This window comes from Aricia agestis, chromosome 5, assembly GCF_905147365.1.
Source record: "Aricia agestis chromosome 5, ilAriAges1.1, whole genome shotgun sequence".
Lineage (NCBI taxonomy): Eukaryota > Metazoa > Arthropoda > Insecta > Lepidoptera > Lycaenidae > Aricia > Aricia agestis.
Genome location: NC_056410.1, coordinates 21120545 through 21134435, shown reverse-complemented (window position 1 = coordinate 21134435; position 13891 = coordinate 21120545). Strand labels below are relative to the sequence as shown.

At 39.2% G+C, this 13891-nt stretch overlaps 1 protein-coding gene across 1 annotated transcript; it reads right to left on the bottom strand.

Annotated features, from left to right (window-relative positions):
- Positions 1-6909: 6909 nt before the first annotated feature.
- LOC121727157 lies at positions 6910-8322 on the bottom strand. Its single transcript, XM_042114834.1, has 2 exons — positions 7512-8322; positions 6910-7091 (listed from the first exon to the last, which is right to left on the bottom strand). Exons 1-2 carry the CDS (start codon positions 8254-8256, stop codon positions 6910-6912), a joined length of 927 nt encoding a protein of 308 aa, XP_041970768.1. The 5' UTR covers positions 8257-8322.
- Between the last annotated feature and the right edge of the window lie 5569 nt (positions 8323-13891).

Sequence of the window (13891 nt, the reverse complement as noted above, 5' to 3'; positions counted from 1 at the left end):
AACGTTCAGAAATATTTTTGTAAAAAAAATTACTCTGAATAAAAAATATTTTGATTTTGATTTTGAACAGATTGTGCCATTGCCATACATGTCGAACCATCTTGCCTACTAGCACCCTGCTCATTTGGTAATGGAAGCAGAAGTGAAAATAAATTTTCATGAAAAAGGTTTATAAGAGGATGATAAGTGAACCTACGCCGCGCCAGCGGTCTATAACTCTCCATCTATTATGCAAAAAAGTCATAGTTTTCTGGCGCGAGTTTAAAGAAAATGACGTCAAAACTCAACGTCTAAAGTGTCCTTAAATAAATTAATAAGCAATACCACAAGTTTTACGTAGAATATCGAACGTACGAGGCGTAGAAAATGCCTCCGAGTAAAGTCAGTCCGCTACATTTGGGGCCGCGCTCGGAATAATGACTTTAAGCTAAGATAATACGGCGCGCTTGCCAAGACATATTTTTATGTTTTTAAACTAGTTCGGGCTCGCAATACATGCGCTGGATGCATTTCTCATTATTTTCGCGACAGTTATTATAGCCGGCGACTGCTATATGAGTTTCTTTTAATGTTTCCAAAATGAACGTATTTAAGAGAACTATTTACATTTTTGTTTAACTCGGAGTAATCTTTCTGTTGGTGAATTAGGATCGTATATTTTTAAGAAGTTTTATACTTATGATACAATCATAAAGCAGCTTTTACTACATATTTTACAAACTTAACATCATTCAAATCATGTTTGTCATTTAAGATTTTACCGCCAACATTTTGTCTCGTTCTTTTCGAAATGTTATAGCGTTATTGGCTTAAAATACAACATGGCTTTGGCAATATACAATACGGGTTTATTTAACCACCAGATAATGTAATTAACGAAGATAATCAATGAATACCTGAATATGTTGCTCCTAATTCCCAATACTAACAAGATTAGAACGCATACAGATCATCACTTAGGTGTTAGACTAATACGGGCTGCGCAGTTTCCGATGCAAATGTATGCGGCCGCAGACATGCGTAACATGCAGCTGATATACCGCATATGCGGTGTTGACGCAGCCTGTTTATCTTGCATATGCATAGCAAATGCGAAAGATATGCGGTACAGCTTCAGCGACAGTTTGAAAAGCTGTTGTGTCTGTGTGTGCATAGGTTGGTGTGATGACATGGCTAGTTTCTGACGCCAGTTTTTCTTGCCGTGCTAGTTCCAGAACTGGTGGTACCTGGCATGCACAACAAGACGTTCATAAAACGTTTTGTATAAAATTTATTCTGAATGAAAATATTTGAGTTTGGAGTGGATTTAATTTTACATGCTCATACAGCTAAATATTGCTGATCGTGATTGTTATGATTCACGATAAAGGGGACGGCATTGAACTATAGTTTTAAATGTAAAGATAGGTTTACTTTGTGTCGTACTATTAGTCGTCTTACTACTATGTGTTGTATCAATGAGTTTCTAAAATACTAGAGTAGCAATGTCTTACAAAAGATTCTCAGAAATGCGTAACCACTTTTTTGTTCAAAAGACAATGTCAAGTCATATATTCGTTATGTCATTATGTATGTGAGATATGCCTGCAGGCATCTTCGAAGTGGCAACGCGTTGCTACCGTAAACTTCCAATCTAGTTACGTTAGTAACATAGAATATCATTGTGTTGTATTGTAGAATCCTTAGAACATAAGGGCCTTATCACACTGGTGATAAGGTGATGACGCCGCGATTGCGCGGCGTGCCCGCAGCTTGCCTTCGGCGTTTTGTACACTCAGAAGCAAAATGGATTCTGACGTCACTCCCTAGACGAGTCTACTATATATAATAATAATCTGTGTAGACGAGTGTACAAAATGGCGTCCACGCCACGCCGCGACGGCGCTGCGCTGACGCGACGTGCACGCCGCGCAATCGCGGCGTGTGCGCTGCGCAGTCGCGTCGCTTTCAAATCGCTCGCTAATCGCCAGTGTGATAAGGCACTAATTATCTCATTTTCTCGATCTCCCAGAGGTTTCATGCCATTCCTAGTTTGGGGATGAGCCTCACCCGGCTGTTAAGTGCCCCGCTTAAGTCAGCCACAAAGGTGCTCCAGTAATAAAAATCATCTCGTAAAAGTAGTTTTTAACCGACTTCCAAAAAACGAGGAGGTTATATATTCGGCTGTGGATTTTTTTTCTTTTTTTTTTTGAAAATTATTATCATGCATGTGGTATGTGTGGCCATGGACGTTATTTTGTCCAAACACTTATACAGTGTGTAACAAAAAAGGGTAGAGTGTAGAGAGTTCACTGTGAAAGTAGCAGCTCTGAAAGACGAAATTTTTTTTTCACTTTTGTATGGGCAATGGCCCGAGCGTCACGAGTTTCCCCATACAAAAGTGAAATTTTTTTTTGGTATTTCAGCGCTGTTACTTTCACAGTGAACTCGCTGCAAGGAACACGTACACACCCTAAAGTATTATCACTTATTTTTGTTACACCCTGTATACAGAACTAGCTATTGCCTGCGGCTTCGCTCGCGTTAAGAAATATTATCATTAATTAGGTATCAAAATCTCAGCCCGATCGGTTTCAAATTGACAAAGTTTAATACAAATTTTAATTCCCTATTTTATCCCCTTGGGAGTAGAATTGATGAAAATCCTTTCTTAGCAAATATCTATGTCATAACTTATAACAATATCTACATGCATGCCAAATTTCAACCCGATCCGTCCAGTGGTTTGTGCTGTGCGTTGATAGATAACTATGTCAGTTTTATATCTATATATATAAAAATCAATTGCTGTTCGTTAGTCTCGCTAAAACTCGAGAACGGCTGAACGGATTTATCTTATCTTGGTCTTGAATTATTCGTGGAGGTCTAGGGAAGGTTTAAAAGGTGAGAAAAATTCGAATAATTGCCGGGAAAATCCTCAAAACAGCATTTTTCTATTTCCCATACAAACGTTTTCTAAATAAAATGGAGAGTCAATTTGTAATTTATTGCCGCTGCATAAAGTTCAAATTCGCGTGCGCGTTGGAGGACCTAATATCGCGTTCTGAAACTCAACAAAAGTGAAAGTGAATCGCGAACGCGACAAAATTGCATAGTCTCAAAATACATAGTACATAAATAAACACAATTTTAGCTAACTTCAGTTGTTACTCTGTCCGATAATTTTTTTATTTTAGCTAACTTAAGTTGTTACTCTGTCCGATTATTTTTTTAATAAGACTATATAGAAATCGAAAGATAAATCTATATATATAAAAATCAATTGCTGTTCGTTAGTCTCGCTAAAACTCGAGAACGGCTGAACGGATTTATCTTATCTTGGCCAATTTTGATGAAATTTTTTGTGTGTGTTCGTGGAGATTCGAGAATGGTTTAGATTTACAGTTTGGTCTACTGGAAAATGTTTTTTCAATTAATTTCTTATTTATAAGGAGTTGTTGATTTTGGAATGTTTTACATTAGATCCGGCGGACGGCGCTATCATCGCATTCAATATTATTCTATTTCAATTTTAGTTTGTCCTGACAGATGGTGCTACGATTAATTTGAAAAAAATTTTGTTATTCAATTCATGTGCTGATTAAAATATTAAATAAAATATAACACATAGGCTACAATTTTAACCGACTTTCAAAATGGGGGAGGTGTTATGTTCGTTTTCTTATACTCCGCCGTTGGTTAACCGATTTTCAAAATTTTTCTTTTGGTATATAGGGTATCATCCCAATTTGGTATTATATTCAGAAAAGTGATGATCTGATGAAGGATCCATAAGTAATCGAGGGAACTCCTCAAAACTTATAGGGAAACATATGATGACTTCGGTTTCGTGAGAAGTATTCTAAGCATATGCTACCAACAAGTAAGATTTTGCACCGAGATATACCTGGTATACTGTGGTTCGGAAGGTGCTGAGAGAATTCCTGATTCTTTATAGATACAAGTTTGGGAGTTTCGGCGTTGTTTTAAGAACAGAAAGCATATGCTACTATGCAAATTACATTCTTCATCATCATCATCATCATCATCACTACCATATCATAGTCTTTTAGATCGAGACTCGAGTTTGTCAAGCGATAATTAAAAAAAATCTATATCTACCTAATATTATAAACCTGAAGAGTATGTTTGCTTGAACGCGTCAATCTCAGAAACTACAGGTCCGATTTAAAAACTTATCTCAGTGTTAGATAGATCATTTATCGAGTAAGACTCATCATTTATCGAGAAGGTTATATTATATTATTACTCTAAGACTAATACGACAGAAGAAACTCAGGAAAATGTGGGAAAAACGGGGGAAATATTTTTTATGGGAAAATGTACCTACGGATTCTGTAAAATTTCTAATTTACGCGGGCGAAGCCGCGCGGGACATCTAGTATTTAGATAAAAGATAACGGATCAGCCACACAATAAGCCCACTAAGAGGAGAACATGCTTCCGAAAATAACATGGTATTAATATCCAGTTATTTTTTCATCAAGTGTATGTCCGGAACAAAAATCTCGTGTAAACAAACGTGTTTTCCTCGGCCGGGTTCGATGCCGACGTTAGCCGACGTAGAACGACGTAAACCGACGTAGAGCGACGTAATTGGCAGATATATCGCAAAATGTCCGCTGTATACTGACAAAATGGCGATGGAGCTAATACTTTGGGCTTTAGGTACTTAAGGATGTTCACGGTGAACTTTTTCTTATTCTTGACGTTTCGTCTGCTATTTAGCTCGAAAAAAATAATAACACTGTTATACGAATGTTAAGGTTATTATTTTTTATAATTTTTTTATTGATGTTTTAGATTTACGCTAATATTGTTTATAGTTTAAAGTTTATTAATATAATATGCACTTAAAACTATAAACTTAATATTATAATATAACATGTGCTTATTAGTTAATATTAAAATATAATATGTGCTTAAAACTAAGAAAATTTTCGTACAAATCTAAAACATCATTAGAATGAATATTTTGTTTTCTTTTATCAGCATCGCACGGCAGTTAACACCCTTGCTGCCCACATAACATCGACCACACGGAGATTTATCGTTAAAAATCCTTCAAAACTTTCCAGAATCGCCAACCCTTGGTCATTAGCGCCAATGAGATTTATATTCCAGCGCACGCGATGGAGGTGCGAGAAATTCTTGCTTTAACACTTAACCTTGTATTGTTATGTTCACAATTATAAGAGTTCGTGTATTGTGGTCAGCCATTGTAGCCAATGGTGTGAATTATTTCAAAGAAAAAATGCGGTTCAGCAAAAATATTTGAGAATGTGATGTGAAAATTAGTAGTGAGTTCAATAGAATTCTGTAGAAAAGTTTTCTGTAGAAAGAAATAAAATCACGAATAGAAATAAAAACGTGTCACGTGTTATAAAAAGCAGTGTCTGATTCATAAAACCCATTTCTTACACAATGATTTGGCACGACAATAATACACTTTTCATGTAAGCCCAGTCTGCCCACTGAATCAACAATAGCAAGGTTTCGGAATTTTTACGAACATATATTTTCACGAGATGTTCATCTATAATGGGCAACAATATTATATTATTTAAATAAACCATAATAACGTAATAATAAAAAAACAAGTATAATATTAATTTAACAATAATGCAGCACTTTTCCGGGCCACAGAGGGGGTACATCTGCGACGCTGAGAGAGGGGTGGAGGGTGTGTGAAGTCTCAAGAACGTTCCGGAGCCGTTTAAAATTCTGCAGCTCAATCCTATTCCCTTTACAGAGTGTTTTCGTTCAGCTTTATCCGTTTCAAAAGAAATAAACAATTTGAAATGGAAACCTACGGACCGTTTGATTTTATTTTGCCTGTAGCAGCACTCTTATGAGAATGGCATAAGGATCATATTAGTAAAAATCTGAGGTAAAATGACTGGATTCGGTATACGTCGAGCACCTAGACAGGAATTTTCGGGAACCGTTTCGATTGAATGTACGAGAGAGGTGTTCTGGAGTGTGACGGTGGCGAAGTTACTCGTCGCCATACGAGATTTTCCTAAACTGTTTCAATTTTGAAATATTTTTTTGATGATGCTGGTAAACTCAGTTTCGCTAAAATTCGTCTTCATTCGTTTCATAAGAGTGTTTTTCTTGCGCATTCAATTTTTAATCATTATAAAATCACTGCTGCGCACACAGAGAATTATAAAATGACTCTTTCTGGCGTGGTCTCTGATACGTACCACCATCACTGAAACTGGCAAGGGAGGTATATTTCCATTCATTTAATTCATAATATTACCGGATATAGAATAACCAGCATAGAGGTAAATTCCAATAAATCCTATCTATTCCCAGATATATACAATACTAGCGACTCACCCGGCTTCGCACGGGTATAAAATATTTAGCCACTGAAAAAAATGTTTAAAATCGATTCAGCAGTTTTGATTTATATTCATTACAATATAATTACTACCCGTGGCCCGCATTGGTTGGTACCGCCGCAAAAGCTACTTCCAGCAATTTTTAAATCTGTAATATATTCGAAAATATTCATTTAAATCATATGCTGTAAAGGGCCATATAGATCTACATTAAATCAACAATGTATTTAAGGTATTTAATTAATGATTAATGCTGAAAGTATTAAAATTGCTTCGAAAATTTGCCATTATTTGTCGTAAAAAGTAAATGCCAAAAAAATTATATATTTTTGGCGAAGACGTATTAATTATTTAAAAAAAATTAATCAAAATACAAAAAAGATTTTAATGCACTAAATATAAATTTTACAAATTAACAGAAATTAACAAAAACGAAATTATCGACACGACACACGAGATGTTCACGGCACGAAAGCTCGATGAGCAAAGAGAGTGACCGGCGCAAGCGCTCTGCTTATATAGCTGGGTTGCCAACATGGCCGCCTTCGGGACTTCTTTATGCTAACACGGCCTCTCCTGACGAGGGGCCATTCTCGGCCACTTCTGCACCACCTTCCTCGACGAAGGATGTCTCCGATGGTGTGCTACCATCAGGATGTTCCTCAATATGCACACAGCTTGGTCCAGCTGCATTTTCTTCACCTTCAACAGATTCCTCGGAAGTTTCGTTATCCGCAACTGAAATGACATAAATCTCATTTAATAAAACAATAAATCATAGCTTCGCTTTTATTCTCCAACCAAGAGCAAACAGAATGAAATTTACTTAGTTGTCACTAAAAGCAAGGTGAACTAAACAATAGTATAGACTTTTGCTTTCATAAGTGTCGAGAAAACATGTTCATTTTAAAAATCCTCACGATCAAAAGTACTATTATTGATCTATCGGCTAAACTATAATATTATCTAATAGGATCAGTGGAGCAAGGCTCAACACACAGCGGAGCAACGCTCGACGCACTGCGGAGCAACGCTCAACGCACAGCGGAGCAACGCTCAACGCACAGTGGAGCGGCGCTCGACACATATACAGCAGAGCATGGCTCTATGCCTCCTTACATGTATACACTTCAAGTAAATGACTAAGACAACACTTACTGTCAAAAAACGTGGCGCACGACTCGGGGGTCCATTCTCCACGCCAAACTACCATATGCTCGGCAGCGGCCTGCGTTGTTTTGCCATAGGAGTTGCCAAGTAGTCGTAGTTGGTAGCGGTTGTGCTGTAAAACCTTAGTAACACAATAAGGACCCCTCATACCAGAGTCTAACTTCCCAGTCATCTGTGCGTTTTTAATGACGAAAACTAAGTCATTTTCCTTGAAGGTGCGAATAGTTTTGCGACTCTTATTGATGTAGGCATCTTGTTTTTGCCTGTTTTGCTCCAACAGGCTGGTAGTTCGTTGTCTACGTAATTCACGTAAACCTTCGCGGTTAGGTCGAGTATTTTCTACTGCGACATCACGAATCAAAGCCCGTATAATAGGGGTGGTGCCGTCAATACCCACTAGTACTTGTAAAGGTGAAGTTTGTGTGGTTTTATGTTTAGTAGAATTTATAACAAGCTGTAGCCGCCACAAGCAGTCGGACCACTCCTTTTTGTTACCGGCCTCAATACGCAACATATTTAAAACAGTCCTACAGTATCTCTCTACCTGACCATTTTCAGCGTGCATTTCGGGTGTGATAAAATGAATTTGACATCCCATCTCGTTTACCCATTTTTGGAAGCTCATACTCTCGAACATACGGCCTCGATCACAAACTAACAATTTTGGTGTGCCGAATAAAGATACAGAATTGGAAAAAATCTGTTTTAACTCGTTTGTGTCTTGTCGTTTCATTGGATAAAGTAAACAATATTTAGAATATGAATCTACATGCAGCAAAACATATTTAAAACCATTAGATTCGGGTAACGGACCAAGTATATCTACATGAACATTACTAAACGGAGTATCTGGCTTATGCCAAGAAGCTATTGGTTGTTGAGGAGCGCGGGGAATTTTCTTAGAGGTTAAGCACACTAAGCAGTGACTAGTATATTTTTTTGCGAAAGCACGAAGCCCCGGAAACCAAAAGTGACGTAAAATTAGTTCCACAGTTTTATAATAACCTATATGTTCGTGTTGATCATGAAAGATACGTAAGAGGCTTAAACGATGTCCTTTTGGGATATAGCATAAGAGTCTGGGCTCCTCACCTATTGGAGCGTATTTGTAATAAAGTATGTCGTTTCGAACGACGTATCTAGACGAGTCAAGCTCATTGTTATTTACTTTTTCAATTAAAGTACGCGTTTCATCGTCAGCAGATTGCGCGATCTGGGCCCAATTCCGCGGTCGTGTTATCTGGCGAACGTCAGCAGGATTTCTACTTAAGAAATCCGCATGTTGCATCAATGCACCTTTTCTATATTCGATAACAAAATTAAAATCCTGCATATACATCCACCAGCGGGCGACACGCGGAAGTAGGTCCTTCTTATTTTTAGTCAGTTTTAGTGCATTGCAATCGGTGACGATTTTAAACGGAATTCCGAGTAAATAATGCCGAAAGTGTTGGAGAGCTCTCAAGACTGCGAGAGTCTCGAGCTCATAGGAATGGTATCGTGGTTCGGCGCCCTGCGTGGTTCTACTAAAATACTCGACTACACGACGTCGATTATTAGAATGTACCTGAATGAGCACAGCGCCGTACCCGATAGCACTCGCGTCAGTGTGCAATTCTGTGGGGAGTGAAGGGTTGAACACCGCAAGCACCGGCTCGCTAGTTAAACAGTCGATTAAGTATTTCCGCGCTTTTTCCTGCTCCTCACCCCACTGGAATGGCACACCGTTTCGTGTTAAATACGCTATGGGCGCGGTTTTAGATGCGTAACCCGGTATATATCGGCGGAAATATCCGGCTAGCCCTAGGAGCTGTCGTACCTGTCGCACGTTCGTGGGAACCGGTGAATCAATGAGAGCTTGAATTTTACGTTCGCTTGGCCTCACCTGACCTTGGGATATCTTACGCCCCAAATACTCCACCTCTGTTGCCACGAACGTACTCTTTTTTAGGTTGATGGAAAATCCAGCTGTAGTCAAAGTTTGGAGTGTCTCACGTAAATTTTCGATTGCCTCGTCGATCGTGTTAGCTAATACAAGGACATCGTCGACGTAAACCAGGACTTTGCCACTTTCGATCAATGTTTTCAAAGTTTTGGTAATTATTCTTTGATAGACGACCGGAGCGTTGGCTAGACCAAAGGGCATCTTCAAGTATTCGTACTGGCCCTCGGGCGTAACGAAGGCCGTTTTCGGTATAGAATCGCTATCCAATCCTATTTGATGAAAGCCAGTTGCCATATCCAGGCAACTGAAGAACTTACATTTACCAAGTCGATCAATATGATCTTGAATCAACGGTAATGGATAGCGATCCTTCACCGTTATTGCATTTAACGCCCGGTAGTCTACACAAAGCCGATCCTTACCATCTTTCTTTTTGACAAGAATAATGGGGCTGGCATATGGAGATTCGGACTCGCGTATCACCCGCTTATCTAATAGATCGCGTATTATTTCTCGAACCCTCATTTTCTCGTCAATAGAAAGCTTGTAAGGCCTATAATGTACTGGGACATCACTCGTTAATTCGATGTGCATACTGCCCGTATTAACGGTAGTTGAGGCGGTACCCACGATAAAACTATCTTTAAACTGATTAATTACCTCATAAAGCTTATCCCGATCGATTCCTTGCAATGGCGTATCAATCGACAACGGATCGTCAGATCGAACAATTAACACAGTACGCACTGAATTCGTATTACACACCCGAGTAATTCTTTGTTCATTATTCACACGTATATAAGCCACTCCGTCCCTATTTAAAACGTCCGTTCCTATCAAAATTGGCACATTTATACAACCCGTCGGAACAACAAATAAATCAACTTCTAACGAGATATCACTGAATTCGATCACTAATGTCACGTAACTAGTGCAAACAATGTTTTGATTACCGATACCGCGCAAAAGTTGATATGTGGGTACCCGCGCGCAATTAAAATGTTTTACCGCAAACTCTGAAATTACAGAGATATGGGAGCCACTGTCTATTAAAACGTCAGTCGGAATACCTTGTACGACCGCGGTAGTGAGATCACTATTAATTGAGCCTTCAATTTCACGACAGAAATTTACATTTTTTGTATTACGAAATTCCGATCTCTGTTTAGCAAAACAAGTCGTGACGTCGTGACCGGTTTTCTTACAAAAAGCGCACACAGTTAATGAAGTATTAATATTACTCGTAGTATTTGAACTTATCGTAGAACCGGTATTGTTTTCAGGCTTAGGACGTTTCGGACAAAGTTTTTGTACGTGACCGACGTTACCGCATGTATAACATTTTAAATCACGTCTGGTATGGGTTTGACTAGGCGTAGCACTACGTTTACGATTATTGAAATCTACAAATTTACTACGCGAAGGACGCACAGGATCACGGAATGCACTCGGTTTCGGTTTAGTGTAAATAGACAAAAATTCAACAAGGTCTTTAGATGTAAGTCGAGCATTCATGGCTGTAGCACGAATCTGCGGATCGCAAATGCCGCGAATAACAATAGCAACGATTAAATCATCGCTCAAGCCTTTTACTATGTTCAAGCGTAAAAGCGAGCGTCTAGCATATTCCGCGTATGTAGCAAAGCGATCAGAATTCGTACTCATAACCTCATAAAGTATGTTAGCGACATCGATTCTTCGCGAGCACAATGGCTTAAATTCTAATTTAAAATTGGTCCAACTGCGATCACTGGTGACCCAGTCGTTCAGCCAACTACGGGCGTCCCCTTTTAAACAGTTAGCTATTCTCGCTAAGCACTCGTTATCGTCCCACCCGTTGATCGCGCGAGCTTTTTCAACTTCTTCACACCAAGAATCGATGTCGTGTAAGCTCGGATCGAAATTTGAAATGTAATAATGGTTGGATCTTACTTTTGATAGCACGCCGAGTGCTTCGATGATCCTGTCCGTCGGGTCGAGGGTAGGTAACGAACTCGCGGTGGACGTTTCGACAGCACTGGCGGTAGATTCCGGCGGTGGAACCGTTTCCGACGGTGCTGATGCCTCGGACGCCACGTGGTCGGGCTCGATAGCAAGCGCGCGCACGGAGCCCACGCTGGCCGATGGGATGGCGCGATCCTCCAACGACCGTAGTCGCGCGAGGATCGTGCCTATCTGTTCCTGCAAGTTGCTATTCGAGCTCTCGTCGCGACGCGTAGCCCTACCGCCACTAGCACGTGTTCGGCGTCCGGACATTATTTAAACTTAAAATTATTAACCACTACAATTTAAAAAATGTCACTCGCTGCCACCAGCTGCGGGAATAGGCAAAAGAGCTCTATCCCACTTCTGATTTTGGCGAAGACGTATTAATTATTTAAAAAAAAATTATCAAAATACAAAAAAGATTTTAATGCACTAAATATAAATTTTACAAATTAACAGAAATTAACAAAAACGACATTATCGACACGACACACGAGATGTTCACGGCACGAAAGCTCGATGAGCAAAGAGAGTAACCGGCGCAAGCGCTCTGCTTATATAGCTGGGTTGCCAACCTGGCCGCCTTCGGGACTTCTTTATGCTAACAATATATTTTAACGATCGTGAAGCTTTCTGTAGACCTTTTCAATGTCTACAATACTTGGTACATTATTTTGATAAATCTCGTAGGGTTCAGTCTGCGTTTGCAATGTAAGCGGAAGAAATGTTATTATTTACGACATCTTATTAGAAACAGTAACAGTATTTCTCTACTATTTAATGAATGTTATTATACTTATAAACCTTCCTCTTGAATCATTCTGTTTATTAAATACTACATCAAAATCCGTTATGTAGTTTTAAAGATTAAAGGGACAGGGACATGAGGGAAAAAAGCGATTTTGTTTTATAATATGTAGATTGTAGTGGTGTACTTTAACATAAAGAGATCTTTTCAAACAAATACAAAGAAAACATCACTTTTCAATTATTCAATAGAAGTTTAGTCGAGCTCAAACATAAAGAATTCTAATTAATTGTCGTTCAGTGGATGGCGTAAATAAAAACCGGCTCCAATTTAAACCGAGACTGTTTAGATGAGAACGTATTTGTGGAATCCCGTGGACACTGTACGATTTTAATAAATTGACAGCAAAACACTTATTTTACACTACTTACCAGCTGTTTATGTAACGCCTCCGTGGTCTAGTGGTATAGAGCGCGGCTCTTGACTCGGAGGTCGTGGGTTCGATTCCCGCGTTGGAAACATGTTATTTCCAAGTTTGGTTAGGACAATGCAGGCTGATCACCTGATTGTCTGACAAGTAAGATGATCCATGCGTCGGATGGGCATGTAAAAAGTCGGTCCTGCGCCTGATCTCTCGCCGGTCGTGTCGGTCTTCCGTCCCACTGGGTTATTAGAGTAAAGGAATAGAGAGTGCTCTTGTGTACTGCGCACACACTTGGGCACTATAAAATTACTCCTGCGTAGCTGGCCTGGTTTCAATGAAACCGGCCACCGTCACCGAAACCGGTGTGGGAGCTATTATGTTTGTGTTTCCGTAGCAATTACAGGTGTAGATATAGAAACAATATAATAATATGCCTGTGTCAAGTCACTTTATTATATTACTAGATGACGCCCGTAACTCCGTTCCGCCTAAATTAGTTTACTGCGCGGGAACCGTACATTTTTCCGTGACAAAAAGTATCCTATGTCCTTTCCCGGGTCTCAAAGTATCTCCATGTCAAATTTCAGCAAAATCGGTTCATGCGGTTTGGGCGTGAAGAGGTAACAGACAGACAGACAGACACACTTTCACATTTATAATATTAGTATGGAAGTATGGATGTTATTTAATTTCATAAACGCAAAAATTTTACAAAAAAAAACGGTTTTTGCGTAATCGATTTAGTGCCCGGTATACTAAGGGTCAATTGAGACCGCAACGCGACGAGGCGAGGCGCGGCGCGGCATAAATTTGTATGGATTTGACAGATTTTAATTGCGTTAGACGTCTTGCGAACGACGACGATCTGTCAAATCCATAATATAGAAATGCATCTACGCGTCGCGTTGAGGTCTGATCAACATTAATATGCAAATTAGTATGTAGTATCACGTAGTACTCGCGTAGCACACATACGCCCTCGTAGACGACTACGCGTTTTCATTAATACATGCTACGCTCTGTAATTAAGTACAATACTTGTTTTATCACAGCTAATTCCTATTATTATGTACGACTACTTGACAAAAAACAGAAGTGGAAACAAAAGAGCAGGAGCAAGCATACATTTTTATAGAAATATTTCTGTTCTACGCCACGTCGGCGCAATTTCACGTTTTCTGGCGCGAGTTTAGCGAGTATAACATTTATATTAATCCCTAAAAAGTGCACAAAACCCGTAAAGTAGTCTTCACTTCAAAAATTGA

Excerpts from the sequence above, each read along its gene's own strand:
- LOC121727157 (XM_042114834.1), bottom strand. The coding sequence starts at position 8,256 with ATGAAACGACAAGACACAAACGAGTTAAAACAGATTTTTTCCAATTCT. Across the intron at positions 7,092-7,511 it reads GTGCGCCACGTTTTTTGACA|TTGCGGATAACGAAACTTCC; the intron begins GTAAGTGTTGTC and ends ATGTCATTTCAG.